Source organism: Moschus berezovskii, chromosome 9 (assembly GCF_049115385.1).
Source record: "Moschus berezovskii isolate FMDL1 chromosome 9, NW_MosBer_1.0, whole genome shotgun sequence".
Classification (NCBI taxonomy): Eukaryota; Metazoa; Chordata; class Mammalia; order Artiodactyla; family Moschidae; genus Moschus; species Moschus berezovskii.
Genome location: NC_142468.1, coordinates 59,756,009 through 59,771,241, shown reverse-complemented (window position 1 = coordinate 59,771,241; position 15,233 = coordinate 59,756,009). Strand labels below are relative to the sequence as shown.

Below are 15,233 nucleotides of genomic sequence, written 5' to 3'. Positions count from 1 at the left end.
CTTGGTGAAATGAAGCATCGGGAATGTTGGTCACACAGAGAAGTGTTTCAGCAAGAAGCTGCAAGCTCCCAGCTCGCTGGCTTGGTAGGGACCCGAGTAAATCAGTATAAGCCATGGAGGCTTGCACTGGATCTCAGGGGCAGAATGTGGTCAGGGGCTATGGACCCCTCAAAACAACAGCAGCTGCAGTAGCAGCAACAAACCAAGCTAAGAAAGCAGATTGTGTGTGCTGAAGGGGGCCGAAAGCATGAGGGAATGAGGGGGAGGAAAGAACAGACAGGACCAAAGGGACCTGGAAGAAAAGGGGGAAGAGGATTCTAGTCACATCACCCAGAGAGAGGGAAAGGGCTCCAGTGAGCCCTGAAATGGAAGGAGAGGGAAAGAAGTAAGCAGCTCACAGTAAGCTAGAGGAGGAAGTGGGAGATGCGCTGCTTCCTGTAGAAAGACCGATGATTGAAGACAAAGCTGGGTGGGGACTAGTCCCTGGGCTGCAGGCGCTGCTGCTACACATACACACAACGGCTGCCGCTCAGTGGGCAGCTCCTACTACTGCGGGGCTGGGCTGGGCGGGCTGCGCCGGAGCTCGCCTGCACTCAGCGGCGCGGAGGGCGGAGGAAAGCCACTCTCCTCGGACCAGCCTCGGGAGCCAAGGTAAAGGAAATGCTTTTCGTGTTGCTCCTTGTTAAGTGAGAAAAATGACCACGGCCAGTGGTTTTAAGGGCAGATTTCGAAGGGAAGAAAGGCACATTGTTCGGGGATGGGAGGAATTGATCAGGATGGGTTCTGTTAGGAGGACTTTTGAGAAGGACCAAATTTGTGACACCTTGGTTTGAAAAAATAATCTTCATTAGTGCTTAGCTTCCGTGACTCATCAGGAAAACATGCTAAATATTAAGAAGCTGTTTGCAGAGTTCTCTTGTAAGAAAAGCAGAGCCTAAGCGAAATCAATGGGGGCTGTGAAGCTGTGGGCTGACCATCTGAGCGTCTCAGTCCTGTTTCAGGGGAGTAAGTGGTGTAAAATGTTAATTGCATTATCTTTCTTACACAGAGCACTGGAGTGGTCCGTCTTGCAGCATAAGGATTGTGATTTGGCTTTTTATGTTGTTTGTTTGTTTGGGGAGGGTAAATCCTTTTGTACTCAGAATTTGCCAACAAAGGCTGGAATTGCGTATGTGAGGGGCAGTATTTACCATTTAAAAAACCGTGTCTTCCTCCCTCTGAGCTCTGCAGCTGCTCTCAGGATAACCTTAGAAACAGCTATCAGTTGCCAGTGTCTTATCCTAAAGTTGCATCCTTTCTCAAAGGAGTGGTGTGAGTTTAACTTGTCTAGAATCAGATAGGAGTGTATATAAGGATTTTATTCAGCTCTAGGTCAAGGTACACATTAGCCTCAGTGACAGCACGTTAAAGTGTTGCCGGAGTTGTTTCCTTACCTGCATATGCTGTGTATGGACAAAATAGTGAAATCAGAACGTGATTTTTATTCTTTGATTTTCTTGAGCAGTGGGTCTTCTTATTGAGAGTCTGTGGCCATGGCTTGTTCATATTTGTGAATGATACATACAAGTGCAGTAAATAGGTCTAACGGATTAGAAATGAAATTGTGAGATCTTTTCGCAGGGTATGTCGGAGGAAGAGTTTAATATCCCAACATAGCCTGATTTTAAAAATTAACCTTTGTCTCCAATAAGAAGTATGGTTAAGCAAAAAATGATCATTGATAAAAACGTTTTGCCTTGCATTTTTAGAATGAAAGGAGATACATTTTCAAAGGAAAGAAAGAACTGCTTATAGTGGAGTAAAAATAATAAAAAGGTCATATTTAGACACATAAATTTTTTAAATGTGGGTTTTAAATACTAAATATGCCATGGAGAGTGTATATGCTTCCTTTTTTTTTATCATTATTCTCAATTGTGAAGTTTCTTTTAATGTCATCTTTATGAAATTGATTTGGCTTCTCAAAATATGTGGGGTAACAGCACATTTCAGAAATAAGAATTTTTGGGTCCTTAAGGAAGAAAATGTCTGATTTTCTGAGCTTATTTATGATGACTAGCAGGCCAAATATTACTGGTATTGAAACCATGGAGCTCCCCTGACAGATCTGTTGAATTTAATCAAACCTGTGGGCAAAACAAGTCATGCCACGTATTCCTTGGCTCCAGTTCCTGTATGTCTCCTAGAGTAAAATATGTAAAGATCATCTTCCCAAAGAAGAGATCTTGGGTGGATCTTGGATCCAGAATGCCCCTAACTGGAGCTATATGCTGGAGCTGCCTGTCATGAAATGGAAAGTTGGGAGTCTGGGCTATTTGAATGAAAATGGGACTCACCCTCTGGTACTTACTCATCTACAGTCTGGATTCACTAGGTAATGCCAACACCCTGCTTTGTGTGGGGATGTGAAGACAATCTGCCTTACTTCTCTCTGTGTTTCATAAAAGAGTGAGAAAATGAAACCTTGGGTCATAGACACAGGGGAGTCCAGAAACCCCCTGCTCTCTTTTAAAAAGATGTTGAACAAAAGATGCCTATTTTTGCATAGCCCAAAACATTTTCTTAATTGTTAAATTCCAGCTTGAAGCACAACATGAATGAGTAACAGCAGATCAGTAACTATGATGGTAGGAGGTTTAGGAAAAAGATGAAGAAACTCCTAGCCTGTAAAATGGGACTATTTCCACTTCTTCTGGCCATACAGAATATAAAAAGACATACTGCTTTTGTCCAGAGTGTTTGGAGTCAGCTGACACTGAAATTTTAATTGTGTGTGTGTTTTTTTTCCCCCTGCCATATGGCTAATGGCAGAGTGGAAACACGACTCCATTATTTTCTGGCGAGTCCTGGGCCTCATGGTGGGCTCCTAGTGAATGCATTTGGTTGACTGACTTTTTTAGCCTACTTCAGAAGGCAGGCTCAACTTTTAAGTATAAAAGCTCTATAGTCAAAGCACAAAGCCTCTTCAAAGACATCTGTGGGAGCAGAAAACAGCGTGGTGGAGTGAAAAGAACACAGGCTTCGAGAGGCAGGCACATTTGCCTTTGAATACTAGCACTAGTTCTTACTCCTTGACCTTGTACATAAATTTATGAACCTTGCTTTCTTCACAGTAGAAAGGGTTAATGATCAAGGTATTTTTTCATCGTTGTTTGTTGTGTTATGGTTTAATTTGGTTTTTGTTTTTGTGTATGATTTGTGAGTGCCTGTCATGCACATAGTAGGTACTCATGTCCTTTTTTCTCCTGCATCAGGAAAAGTTAGTCTATTCTTAATCTTTGCCACTATCTCAAAGATTCCAGGAGACATTTTTTTAACTGTAGTTAAATATATATATATAAAACATAACATTTCCCATTTTAACCATTTTTAAATATGCCATTCTGTGGCATTAAGTATGTTGATATTGTTGTAACCATCGCCACCATTCATCTCCAGAGCTTTTTCATCTTCTCAAACTGAAAATCTGTTGCATTAAACAGTAATTTCCCATTCCATCCTCCCCCTAGCCACCACTATTCTACCTTCTGTTCATGAATCAGACTACTCTAGGTAGCTCATGTAAGTGGAATCATGTGATATTTGTCCTTTTGTGATGGCTTAATTCATTTACCAAAATGTCTTAAAAGTTCATCCATGTTGTGACGTATGTTGTAATTTCATGCCTTGTTTAAGCTGAATAATATTCCATTTTATGCATATATTTTCTAATCCATTAAGCTATTGATGGACATTGTGGTTACTTCCTTGTTTTTGCTTTTGTGACTAATCCTGCTATGATCATGGGTGTACAAACATCTGTGTGAGTCCCTGCTTTCACTTCTTTTTGGGTACCCAGAAGGGTTAAATGCTGTATTATATGGTAACTTGTTTAATTTTTGAAGAATGGCTGTACTGTTTTCCATAGCAACTATGGTGCTACCGGTGGTAAAGAAATCGACTGCTAATGCAGGAGACACAGGAGAGGAGGGTTCAATTCCTGGGTCAGGAAGATCCCCTGGAGGAGGAAATTGCAACCCACTCCAGTATTCTTGCCTGGAGAATTCCATGAACAGAGGAGCCTGGCAGGTTACTGTCCATGGGGTCACAAAGAATCAGGCACAACTAAGCAGGCACCACAATGTAACAGACACAACATATTTCCATTGCAGTACATTAGGGTCCCAAATTGCATTTCCCTGAGGATTAGTGATGTTGAATGTCTTTTCATGTGCATATTGGCGATTTGTTGTCTTCTTTAGAGAAATGTCTGTTCAAGTCCTTTACCCATTTTTTTTTTTAATTGGGTTGTTTTCAAGGAGATGTATTTAGATGTTGGCATCTCTTAACATGGTGTGTCAGAAAGATCATGACTATAATATTTGAATTTAATCTCTTGCATGCACCAATATTACCCCTGCCCAAGTGAAATACTTCTCTCAAAAGTAACTTTTAAACTGGAAAGGAGAAAGAAGATCTGCGTCAGTTCAGTTCAGTCGCTCAGTTGTGTCCAACTCTTTGCGACCCCGTGAATCACAGCACACCAGGCCTCCCTGTCCATCACCAACTCCCAGAGTTCACTCAAACTCACCTCCATCGAGTCAGTGATGCCATCCAGGCGTCACATTCTCTGTCTTCCCCGTCTCCTCCCACCCCCTGATAATTAGTAACATCAAGAACCAGATAGTGAAATTCAAATGCTTATTGTAGACCAGTGATCCTGCTGGCCCGGCTGCCACAAAGGAGGCAGGAGGGCCTTATCACTTCAGTGTCCTTCTAGTCTCTACACATTAGCTTCAGGAGAAAAAATTGCCCAACAGATAGCAAGTTCAACTACAGTACTAAATTTTTCCCAAACTTTTTCTAATAGAGAGGGTTAATCTTGGAAAGGGGCTATAGTAGTTAAACAACCACAGATTCTGAGAGAAGTTTCTACTAATGAAATGTGATTCTAATCCAAATTTCACATCTTAAAATAAAGAACCCTGTGTCTCATTCTCCACCACAGATTTCACTCTCTATTCCAGAACCAGAGAGGCAGGGTATGGATGGGGCTGAGGACATCTGAGCCATGATTAGGGAATGATTAGGGAGGACTCTGATGAACAGCAGTGATACCTGAGATGGTGTGGTTGAAGATGTTGACCTTGAATGGTTTGAAGAGCTCCTGAAAGATTGTATGTTAATTTTTTGTAATACACTCTGTGTGTGTACTAAGAGGTTGGATAATGACCCCCAACTTTTTAAAATTTGCAAATCTGTTGATTCTACAGTTACTGGGAAGACCTCTGACTGGCTTTACTAGACCTAGATGGGAGAGGGGAATTACAGCGCTGGGTTAAGTGTTTGTCCCAGTCTAGGCTAGGACATTATGGAATGAATGGTAGAGCTAAAAACTACCTGGGAACAAACCTATCCTGTATCACCCCCTCAATGATGGATTATAAAATAGACCCAGAATTTACTTTTCTGGAACTGCACAGTTGATTAATAGCTCATTTCTCAATTCAGTTTCCATTTTACTTTCCTCCATTGTAGAGAAAAGGGATAGAGAAAGTCATTCTACTTTGTGACTTTAAAAATTGTTTGGAAGACCATATTAATTTGTTTAAAAAGAAGAAGGTAATGTTTACATTTTATATGCTATGTTTCTCTGTTCAAATATGTTCACATGTAAAGATGTCACTGTGGAACTGAGATTCAGATTTTCAGGTAAGAGCATTAGAAATATATGTGGTTCCCTAAAACTCTTATGTTAAAGAAAACGAGTTATGTTTAATGGGAGTCAGTGTTCATACAGTGTTCAGAATCTCCAGAAGACTTCATTAAACTTTAAAAAAGAGAGAGCTCAATTCTCAAACTCTAGTGGTAACATGTTTCTTAGAAGTGAAGATGCAAAACAGAATCAGCCCTTTTATCTCTTGGCAAATATGTTTCAACGGTCAGTTCTTAATGTTTCAAAGATTTAGAAAAACTGGGTAGTTGACCCTTCCTCCCCATTTCTTTGGCCTTCCATTTGTCCCCTTGTCAGCCTGGTTGTCAGGGTCATACTTTCCCATGATCCTCTGCCACAGTCTTCCGGCAACAGAACTGAAGGAGAGGGTTTGGAAACTGAGGTGATGGCTTCACTTCAGAGTCCTTGCAACACCAGCAAGGACTTTGCTGTTTTTGGAAAATCCTTTTCTTTTTTATTTCACTGTTTTACTCTACTCTGCATTTTCAATGAAAACAATGAAATCCAAAGCCCCACTACCTTTTTTCATTGCAGGTCACTTTTTGTTTTCCAGAGAATGTATTATGGAATTCTTCAACCTCATTCTTTACCACCTCAAAATTTCTCATGTCTTCCTTCATTTCCTTCTCCTCCCTTCCTAGGTTGTATTAGCACAGTCTTTCTTTCAATCTAGAAGTCAACTCTGCTTGGAACTTGTCAGTTCATTTCTTTTTACTTTCTAGGGGGCTATGTTCTGATATTAATTCTATCTCCTTTCTACATATTTGGTTTCTTCCTTTTATTGACCCTTTCCTCTGCCTGCAAACTTGTTTCAGTTCAGTCTCTCAGTCATGTCCGACTGTTTGTGACCCCATGGACTCAGCACACCAGGCTTCCCTGTCTATCACCAACTCTCGGAGTTTACTCAAACTCGTGCTGTTGAGTCGGTGATGCCATTCAACCATTTCATCCTCTGTCATTCCCTTCTCCTCCCTTCTTTCCCAGCATCAGGGTCTTTTCTAGTGAGTCAGTTCTTCGCACCAGGTGGCCAAAGTATTGGAGTTTCAGCTTCAGTATCAGTCCTTCGAATGTATACTCAGGATTGATCTCCTTTAGGATGGGCTGGTTGGATCTCCTTGCAGTCCAAGGGACTCTCAAGAGTCTTCTCCAGCACCACAGTTCAAAAGCATCAATTCTTCTTCGACGCTCAGCTTTCTTCACAGTCCAACTCTCACATCCATACATGACCACTGGAAAAGCCATAGCCTTGACTAGACGGACCTTTGTTGGCAAAGTAATGTCTCTGCTTTTTAATATGCCATCCAGGATGGTCATAATTTTTCTTCCAAGGAGCAAGCATCTTTTAATTCAAGGCTGTAGTCACCATCTGCAGTGATTTTGGAGTCCCAAAAAATAAAGTCTGACACTGTTTCCACCATTTCCCCATCTATTTCCCATGAAGTGATGGGAACAGATGCCATGATATTAATTTTCTGAATATTGAGTTTTAAGCCAACTTTTTCACTGTCCTCTTTCACTTTCATCAATAGGCTCTTTAGTTCTTCTTCGCTTTCTGCCATAAGGGTGGTGTCATCAGCATATCTGAGATTATTGATATTTCTCCCAGCAATCTTGATTCCAGCTTGTGCTTCTTCCAGCCCAGCGTTCCTCATGATGTACTCTGCATATAAGTTAAATAAGCAGGGTGACAATATACAGCCTTGACATACTCCTTTTCCTATTTGGAACCAGTCTGTTGTTCCATGTCCAATTCTAACTGTTGCTTCCTGACAACAGGTTTCTCAAGAGGCAGGTCAGGTGGTCTGGGATTCCCATCTCTTTCAGAATTTTCCACAGTTTGTTGTGATCCACATAGTCAAAGGCTTTGGCATAGTCAATAAAGCAGAAGTAGATGTTTTTTCTGGAACTCTCTTGCTTTTTTGATGATCCAGCAAATGTTGGCAATTTGATCTTTGGTTCCTCTGCCTTTTCTAAATCCAGCTTGAACATCAGGAAGTTCTTGGTTCACATACTGTTGAAGCCTGACTTGGAGAATTTTGAGCATGACTTTGCTAGCGTGTGAAGTGAGTGCAATTTTGTGGTAGTTTGAGCATTCTTTGGCATTGCCTTTCTTTGGGATTGGAATGAAAACTGACCTTTTCCAGTCCTGTGGCCACTGCTGAGTTTTCCAGATTTGCTGACATATAAGTGCAGCACTTTCACAGCATCGTCTTTTAGGATTTGAAATAGCTCAACTGGAATTCCATCACCTCCACTAGCTTTGTTTGTAGTGATGCTTCCTAAGGCCCACTTGACTTCATATTCCAGGGTGTCTGGCTCTAGGTGAGTGATCACACCATCGTGATTATCTGGGTCGTGAAGATCTTTTTTGTACAGTTCTTCTGTGTATTCTTGCCACCTCTTCTTAATATCTTCTGCTTCTGTTAGGTCCATACCATTTCTGTCCTTTATTGTGCCCCTCTTTGCATGAAATGTTCCCTTGGTATCTCTAATTTTCTTGAAGAGATCTCTAGTCTTTCTCATTCTATTGTTTTCCTCTATTTCTTTGCATTGACCATTGAAACTTGCTTAGTTTACACTATAAAGTGAAAGTGAAGTCGCTCAGTTGTGTCCGACTCTTTGCGACCCCATGGACTGTAGCCTACCAGGCTCCTCCATCCATGGTATTTTCCAGGCAAGAATACTGGAATGGGTTGCTATTTCCTTCTCCAGGAGATCTTCCCCACCCAGGGATTGAACCCAGGTCTCCTGCATTGTAGACAGACGCTTTACAGTTTGAGCCACCAGGGAAGTCAGTTTACACTATAACTAAAATTTAAATAAACCTGTTGCCAACAAAGCTTCCCTTTGACTTTGGTAACCTTTGCTAACTTTGTTTTCTTCCTACCTGTAGGGGAAGAAAAATAGTTTTCCCTTCACCCTTCTCAGTTCTAGGAAGCCTGTAACAGAAGGTTTTTAAGGGAAAAACAAACAGACATTTATTAACTTGAATACCTCATCTATACATGGGAGATACCAAGGAAGAAAGAGTAGCTCTCAGAAGCAATTTAGAACTCAGGCTTAAATACCACCTTGAGCTAAAGACAAAATTGAGAAGGAGGAGTGGAGGAGGTCAGTTATGGTGAGGTGGCCAGGAAAATTGAGGTAAATAAGAGCTAAGAGTTGATACGCATATTTAAATTGGTGCCGGTTTTTTGACTAGAGTCTCTATTAAGTTAATTATCCTTCTTTCCTAGGACCAGAGAGGGAGGCATTCTTACAAACAAAAATTTCCTTTATAAATGTAAATTTCCCTTACAAAAACGTAACTTCTATTCTGTTTTCATGGGAGAAGGCAATGGCAACCCACTCCAGTACTCTTGCCTGGAAAATCCCATGGACAGAGGAGCTTGGTAGGCTGCAGTCCATGGGGTCGCTAAGAGTCGGACACAACTGAGAGACTTCACTTGCACTTTTCATTTTCATGCATTGGAGAAGGAAATGGCAACCCACTCCAGTGTTCTTGCCTGGAGAATCCCAGGGACGGGGGAGCCTGGTGGGCTGCCGTCTGTGGGGTCGTACAGAGTCGGACATGACTGAAGTGACTTAGCAGCAGCAGTCTGTTTTCATAATTTCTCCTATTTCCCAAAATAATCTGCTCAAAATAATTCTTATGTCAAAGAGACATATTTTGGGGTGGTATATTCTACCATCCTTCATGCCTGTCTGAAGGCTCCCAACTTTGCCATTAACTCCAAGTTCTGCACTTCAAATATGAGTGTTCTCAAGATTTGATTCTTCTGCCACTTAATTTCTCCCTCTTCCTTTATCAAATCCTTTTCTAAGATTTCTGTCATTGTCACAGGGGTGGAGAGCAGTTCCGAATCTAATTCTGCATCCTGATCTCTAACTTACTCTAAATTTGCACATCAAGCACCTTACAAACTTGCCAGAACATGCAACCCACTGAAACTGAGACCAGAATCAGTGTTTGCCATTGCCTTTCCCACTCAGAACCAGTTCTTCACCTGATTGCATGACTATTAATGACACCCCATTCTCTCAGTCCCTCGATTAGGAAAACTCAATTCCATTATTTTCCTCACCGATCAAGTTGGAGTCAGTTCCTCAGACCTTTGCATTGTCGTTGGAAACATATCCTGATACCATCTGCTCTTTCCCATGTTGATAGCTGCCGTCTAAGTTCTGGCCCTCCTGACCTCCAGATGGGCTGATTGGTTGTTTTCTTGCCTCTCCCTGGAAGAACTTTCCTGCTTCTCCTTCTGCACTTCACCTCTATAGTTTTGCTTCTCTGCCCCACCAAATTCCTTTCATCCTGTAAGACTCAGTTCAAATAATACTTCTTCCATGAAGTTTCCTTGGTTTCTTCCTGCCCCAATAAAAAGCAGTCTTTACTCCCCCCGAAATCTTTTGTTCTGTTCTCTCAGCAATTCGTGCATTCTGGTGTATATAATGGCAATGGCAGTCTTTTTTTTTTTCTTTTGCAAGCTCTTTGAGGATAGCAGCCACACCCAGTTTCATCTTTGTCTTCCTTAGAGCACAGGAATACTGTGCTTGGGCTTTTGTTTGGTTTTAATTTCAGTTTTAATGAAGTGTAATTGTCAAATAAAATTATAAGATATTTAAAGTGTTCATCATGGTGATTGGATATACATATATACTGTAAAAGTATTCCTCCCAACTAATTAATTAACACATTCATCAACTCATATGTATTTGTGGGTTTGGTGAAGTTTTTGCCTCTTTTTTTAGTGAAAGCCTTTGGGTTCACAAAGGCAGTTTATCATTTGTTTATTGAACTTTCATGGGTCACTTACTTTTTGATGCAGAGTGGGCTAGATATTCTAGGAGCTCATAAACTACTGGGGAAACAGACAAATATTGATAAAATTCAGTTCAGTTCAGTTCAGTTCAGTCGCTCAGTCGTGTCCGACTCTCCGCGACCCCATGAATCACAGCACGCCAGGCCTCCCTGTCCATCACCAACTCCCGGAGTACACTCAAACTCATGTCTACAGAGTCGGTGATGCCATCCAGCCATCTCATTCTCCGTCGTCCCCTTCTCCTCCCGCCCCCAACCTTTCCCAGCATCAGAGTCTTTTTTTGCAGTGTGCCTTGTGTCCTTTGAGGGCCAGGGATACTTGGGTGAACAAAACAGGCCAGTTCTTTGTTTTCTTGGAATTTACATTGTAGTGTTGGGAGAGACCCAGTAAACATGTAAATCAGCGGTTTTCAGATCTGGCTGCACATTAGAAATCACTGAGAGGTACTTTGAAAAAAATACCTGTGGCCCAACCTCAACCCAGACTAACTAAATCAGAATCAGCCAGGATTGGACTCCACTGACAAAAACAAAGTATGGTACAAGAAAATACCAGGCAGTGATAAGTGCTGAGGTGGATTAAAATAGAAATAGACTTAATGATAGAGATTGTGCGTATGATGGTGTAGTCATGGCGATTTTACTTTTGTTGGGTAATCCCTGAAGGCGTCTCTGAGATGACATTTGAATGAGACCTGTATTATGGTGGAGTGTAAGCCATGTAAGCAGCTTTGGGGAGAGAGTTCTCAAGTACGAAGTATAAGCATCTTTCTGAAATAAGGGTGAGGTGGACTTCCAGCTGAAGTGTGACCCTTTTCACACACACCTGTGCAAGAATCTATAGAATGTCTTTCCTCTGCCAAAAGCAGCTTTTCAGTTGAACTAAGTGAAGTCGCTCAGTCGCGTCCGACTCTTTATGACCCCATAGACTGTAGCCTACCAAGCTCCTCTGTCCATGGGATTTTCCAGACAATAGTACTGGAGTGGATTGCCATTTCCTTCTCCAGGGGATCTTCCCAACCCAGGGCTCGAACCCGGGTCTCCCGCATTGTAGACAGACGCTTTACCGTCTGAGCCACCAGGGAAGTTGAACTAGGTAGACTACAAATGCAGAACACTTGGCTTCTCTGTTGAGCATATGCAGGTGAGATTGCATTTAAATCAGTGATTCAGTAGTCAGAGTAGTCAGGAAGACCACTTTGTTTAATAATATTCTTTTACATTGCCACCAGCACTACAGGGCTTGTTGTTGGAATTAAACACCAATCTTATTGTTTAAAATCATCTTAGGTATTTGGTATGATCTCTTAGATGAATGAAGTAGAGAAAGTAGTGACTTCTGCCCTTAACTCTACTTGGGGGAACCAGGGAAAACCTCACGGGGGAGTCATTCAAACTACACAGCACCAAGCACTCACTCATGTCCGGATGAGTGAAGATCAGTGTGTTTCAAGAATCAAGTCGAGAACTAGCATTTGTTGAACATTCTGTTTGAGCTTCTGTGCGCTAGAGACTTTATATATGTTAATGTTTTCCATTAGCTTTTTCTTTAAATTGAAGTATAGTTGATTTACAGTGTTGTGTTAGTTTCTGGTATATAGCAAAGTGATTAAGACATACATATATATTTCATATTCTTTTTCATTATGGTTTATTATAAGATATTATAGTTCCCTGTGCTATACAGTAGGACCTTGTTTATTTGATATACAGTAGCATAGGTCTCGGAGAAGGCAATGGCAAGCCACTCCAGTACTCTTGCCTAGAAAAATCCCATGAACAGAGGAGCCTGGTGGGCTGCAGTCCATGGGGTTGCTACTAGTCAGACGAGACTGAGCGACTTCACTTTGACTTTTCACTTTCACACATTGGAGAAGGCAATGGCAACCCACTCCAGTGTTCTTGCCTGGAGAATCCCAGGGACAGGGGAGCCTGGTGGGCTGCCGTCTGTGGGGTCGCACAGAGTCGGACATGACTGAAGCGACTTAGCAGTAGCAGCAACATAGGTCTGTTAGTCCCAAACTCCTAATTTATCCCTCCCCCACCTCCTTTCCCCTTTGGTAACCATAAATTTGTTTTCTATGTCTCCATTAGCTTTTAAAGTAATCCTATGAGATGAGAACAATAGTTTTCAATCAGGATACTTTCGTATACTGGTGAAAGAATACCCTACCAAAACGGTGTAAATAGGACATTTATTGAGGACCTCCTGAAAGGAGGGTGACTCCAGTGTTATTCCTAGCTGGACAGTGTTCCTAGCAACCTTAAATCTTTCTCTCCTCCTATTCTGACATCCTGAGCAGGTTAGTTTGTCTTCTGAGGCCAGCTCTCTTCACTGTGCTGAGATGGCTCCCACTACAATTTCAGAATTATAGGTTGATTTCAGCTTCACTAGAGGCACAGTGAAGCGCCCATATACCTTTTCTTAATGTTACAGAAAAGCTGCCCACACAGAATTCACCATCACAACTCACGTGCCTTCCCTATTAGTAGCAAGGCCAACAGAACTGCTGAAATTGGCTCATTTGTTTTCTTGTGAGGCCATGGCACAGCCCTGCCTCTCTGAAGAGCATGGTCACCAGACCCCAGACAAAAGATCTGACTCGGTTAACAAGGATGAAGGGTGAATGATTATCGAGTGGGCAGTCAACAGAGTCTGCCGCTATATTATTTCCATCCTGTACATGAAGATATCAAGGCTCAAAAAGATCAAAATTATCAAGATCACACAACTTTGAGTTGAACAGTGTTTCCCTGCTTTCTCTTTTCAGAAAAACAAACACACACACGTATACACAAGTGAAAAGCTTGTTTTTGTTGATAGTGATGATCTAGGTAGATTAGAGAAAGAGTCCTGGAAGAAAATGCAAAATGGCTACTGTAAGACTAAGCAAAAAAAATCACCTTTAAACAAATGATTCCATAAGAAATTACAACAGGTCCTGGTAAGCATTAAGAATGGCATTTAGTTTAGACAACCAGTCCTGCATTTCTGCATTGTAATTACATATATATATATAATTAAATTGAGTGCTGCTGACTGGTCATTATAATTAATTTGATCTAAAGAAAATCCACCCTGGACCAAGAAATGAGCAAGAGAGGCCAAGGATTCTGTGTATGTTGTCTTTCAGACTTAAAACTGTGTTTTCTGTAGAGAGCTATGCATTTTGTTGATGATGGCATGTGTAAGGGAAGAAAGAATAATCTCTGACATTTCTAATTATGAGTTATTTTGAAAGTAGGTTTTCACTTTCCAACTCCAGAGTCAACATGCAGTTCAATTATTATTGCATTTTCTTCATGGTTTCTTCACTTCCCATATGATATTTCATTTCAGAGGCTGGGTTTGTAAGACAACAGTAGTGAAAAGAGAAATTGCAGTGGAGCGGCTGTCATCACAGTGTTTTGACGGCTTGCCTCCAGGTGTATTTCTGTGCATTATCATTGTAACAGGTTAGTGTTAATGGTGGGAATATCTTCTCTGTAATAAATGATTGAGTGCTTCCTACTCTTCTATTTGCATTTTTAAACAGAAAAGTAAATGTTAATTTATAGGCTTTTCCAACAGAGCTGTGTTTAAGAAGGGTATTTATCTGATCTGCCCAGAGCCATATGAGAAAAATTGTGAAAAAATTTAAACGTGAAAAATAAATTAGCTGTCATTTTAGAGTCTTTGATGGAGAATTGAATTGATCCTTTGAGATTTTTTTAATCTTCATGAATTGTGGTTGTGTTTACAGACCATTACTGTATATAAGCATTAATTTCACTAATAGTTTTATTATTATTTTTTCCTTTGGGGGTAGAAACTTGATATCGAGCAGTCCCAAGATTTTCTTTTAATTAAGCTAACAAAAATTTGAGTAAAAAAAGTGAAAATTTCTAAGCAAAAAAAAGAAAAAAGATTTTTTATTATGTTTTAAAATAAACCCTAAATACTATAGTGTAGAAAATAATATTCTAAGGCTTAATTCACAGGAGATCATAGTAGTTAAAGAATATTGGTTTGGAATCAGAATAGCTTGGACAAGTTCCTTATACTATTGTGCCTCTGTTTCCTTATCTATAAATTGGGATATAATGACAATACCTACTTTACAAAATTGTCAGGAGAAGATTATATAGTGTGTGCAAAACGTTTATTTAACATAGTGCCTGACAAATAGTAATTAACTATTCAGAATTGTGGCTATTATTAGTGTAATTATTATTGTTACCACAAAGATGGAGGCGAGTATCTTTTATTCTAGCTTTGGGGTTCTTAGCAGATTTTAGCAGAAACGATTATGATCCCACAGGTGCTCAGAACTTAAAGAATCACTCAAGGAAGCCTTCTTCCCTTTCATAGTCAGATGTTAGTGTTTTGACTTTAAGTGACAGTCTCAAGCTTGCGTTATTTGTTCACCAATGCATGTGCGTAGTCATAAATATTTCCAGTTTTCCTTCCCAGCTTATGAGAGACTTACACATCTCTGTCTACTTTAGTTCGATGTAGCCATGTGTCTTGCACTGGCCAGTGAAACGTGAGCAGAAGTGATGTTTGTCACCTCTAGGAAAAAGCTTAAAAGAACCAGGATGTGAGTACATTCCTTGGCAATTGACAGTGGTAGAAGTACTAAAACAGTGGCTGAGCCCTTAAGCCTGGTTCTTAGAATAAAGACAACAGAAATGGTCTCTCCACTGACCTACAATGGA

The 15,233-nt window shown here is 40.8% G+C and overlaps 1 protein-coding gene across 16 annotated transcripts in view; it reads left to right on the top strand.

Moving 5' to 3' along the window:
* Nucleotides 1-424: 424 nt before the first annotated feature.
* Nucleotides 425-15,233, top strand: part of GNG2 (G protein subunit gamma 2) — a 131,123-nt gene continuing 116,314 nt past the window's right edge. For 5 of the 16 annotated variants that reach the window (XM_088839709.1, XM_088839705.1, XM_088839702.1 and 2 more), the window contains exon 1: nt 472-651. Coding sequence is in view for 1 of the 16 variants with exons in the window: in XM_088839698.1 (XP_088695824.1) it covers nt 450-651 (202 nt within the window). In the remaining 15 variants the exon portion in view is untranslated. Of the gene's footprint in view, nt 652-902; nt 1,006-13,875; nt 13,992-15,233 lie in introns of those variants that run through there. The other 11 variants (XR_016038221.1, XR_016038222.1, XR_016038223.1 and 8 more) reach the window with 7 other exon arrangements.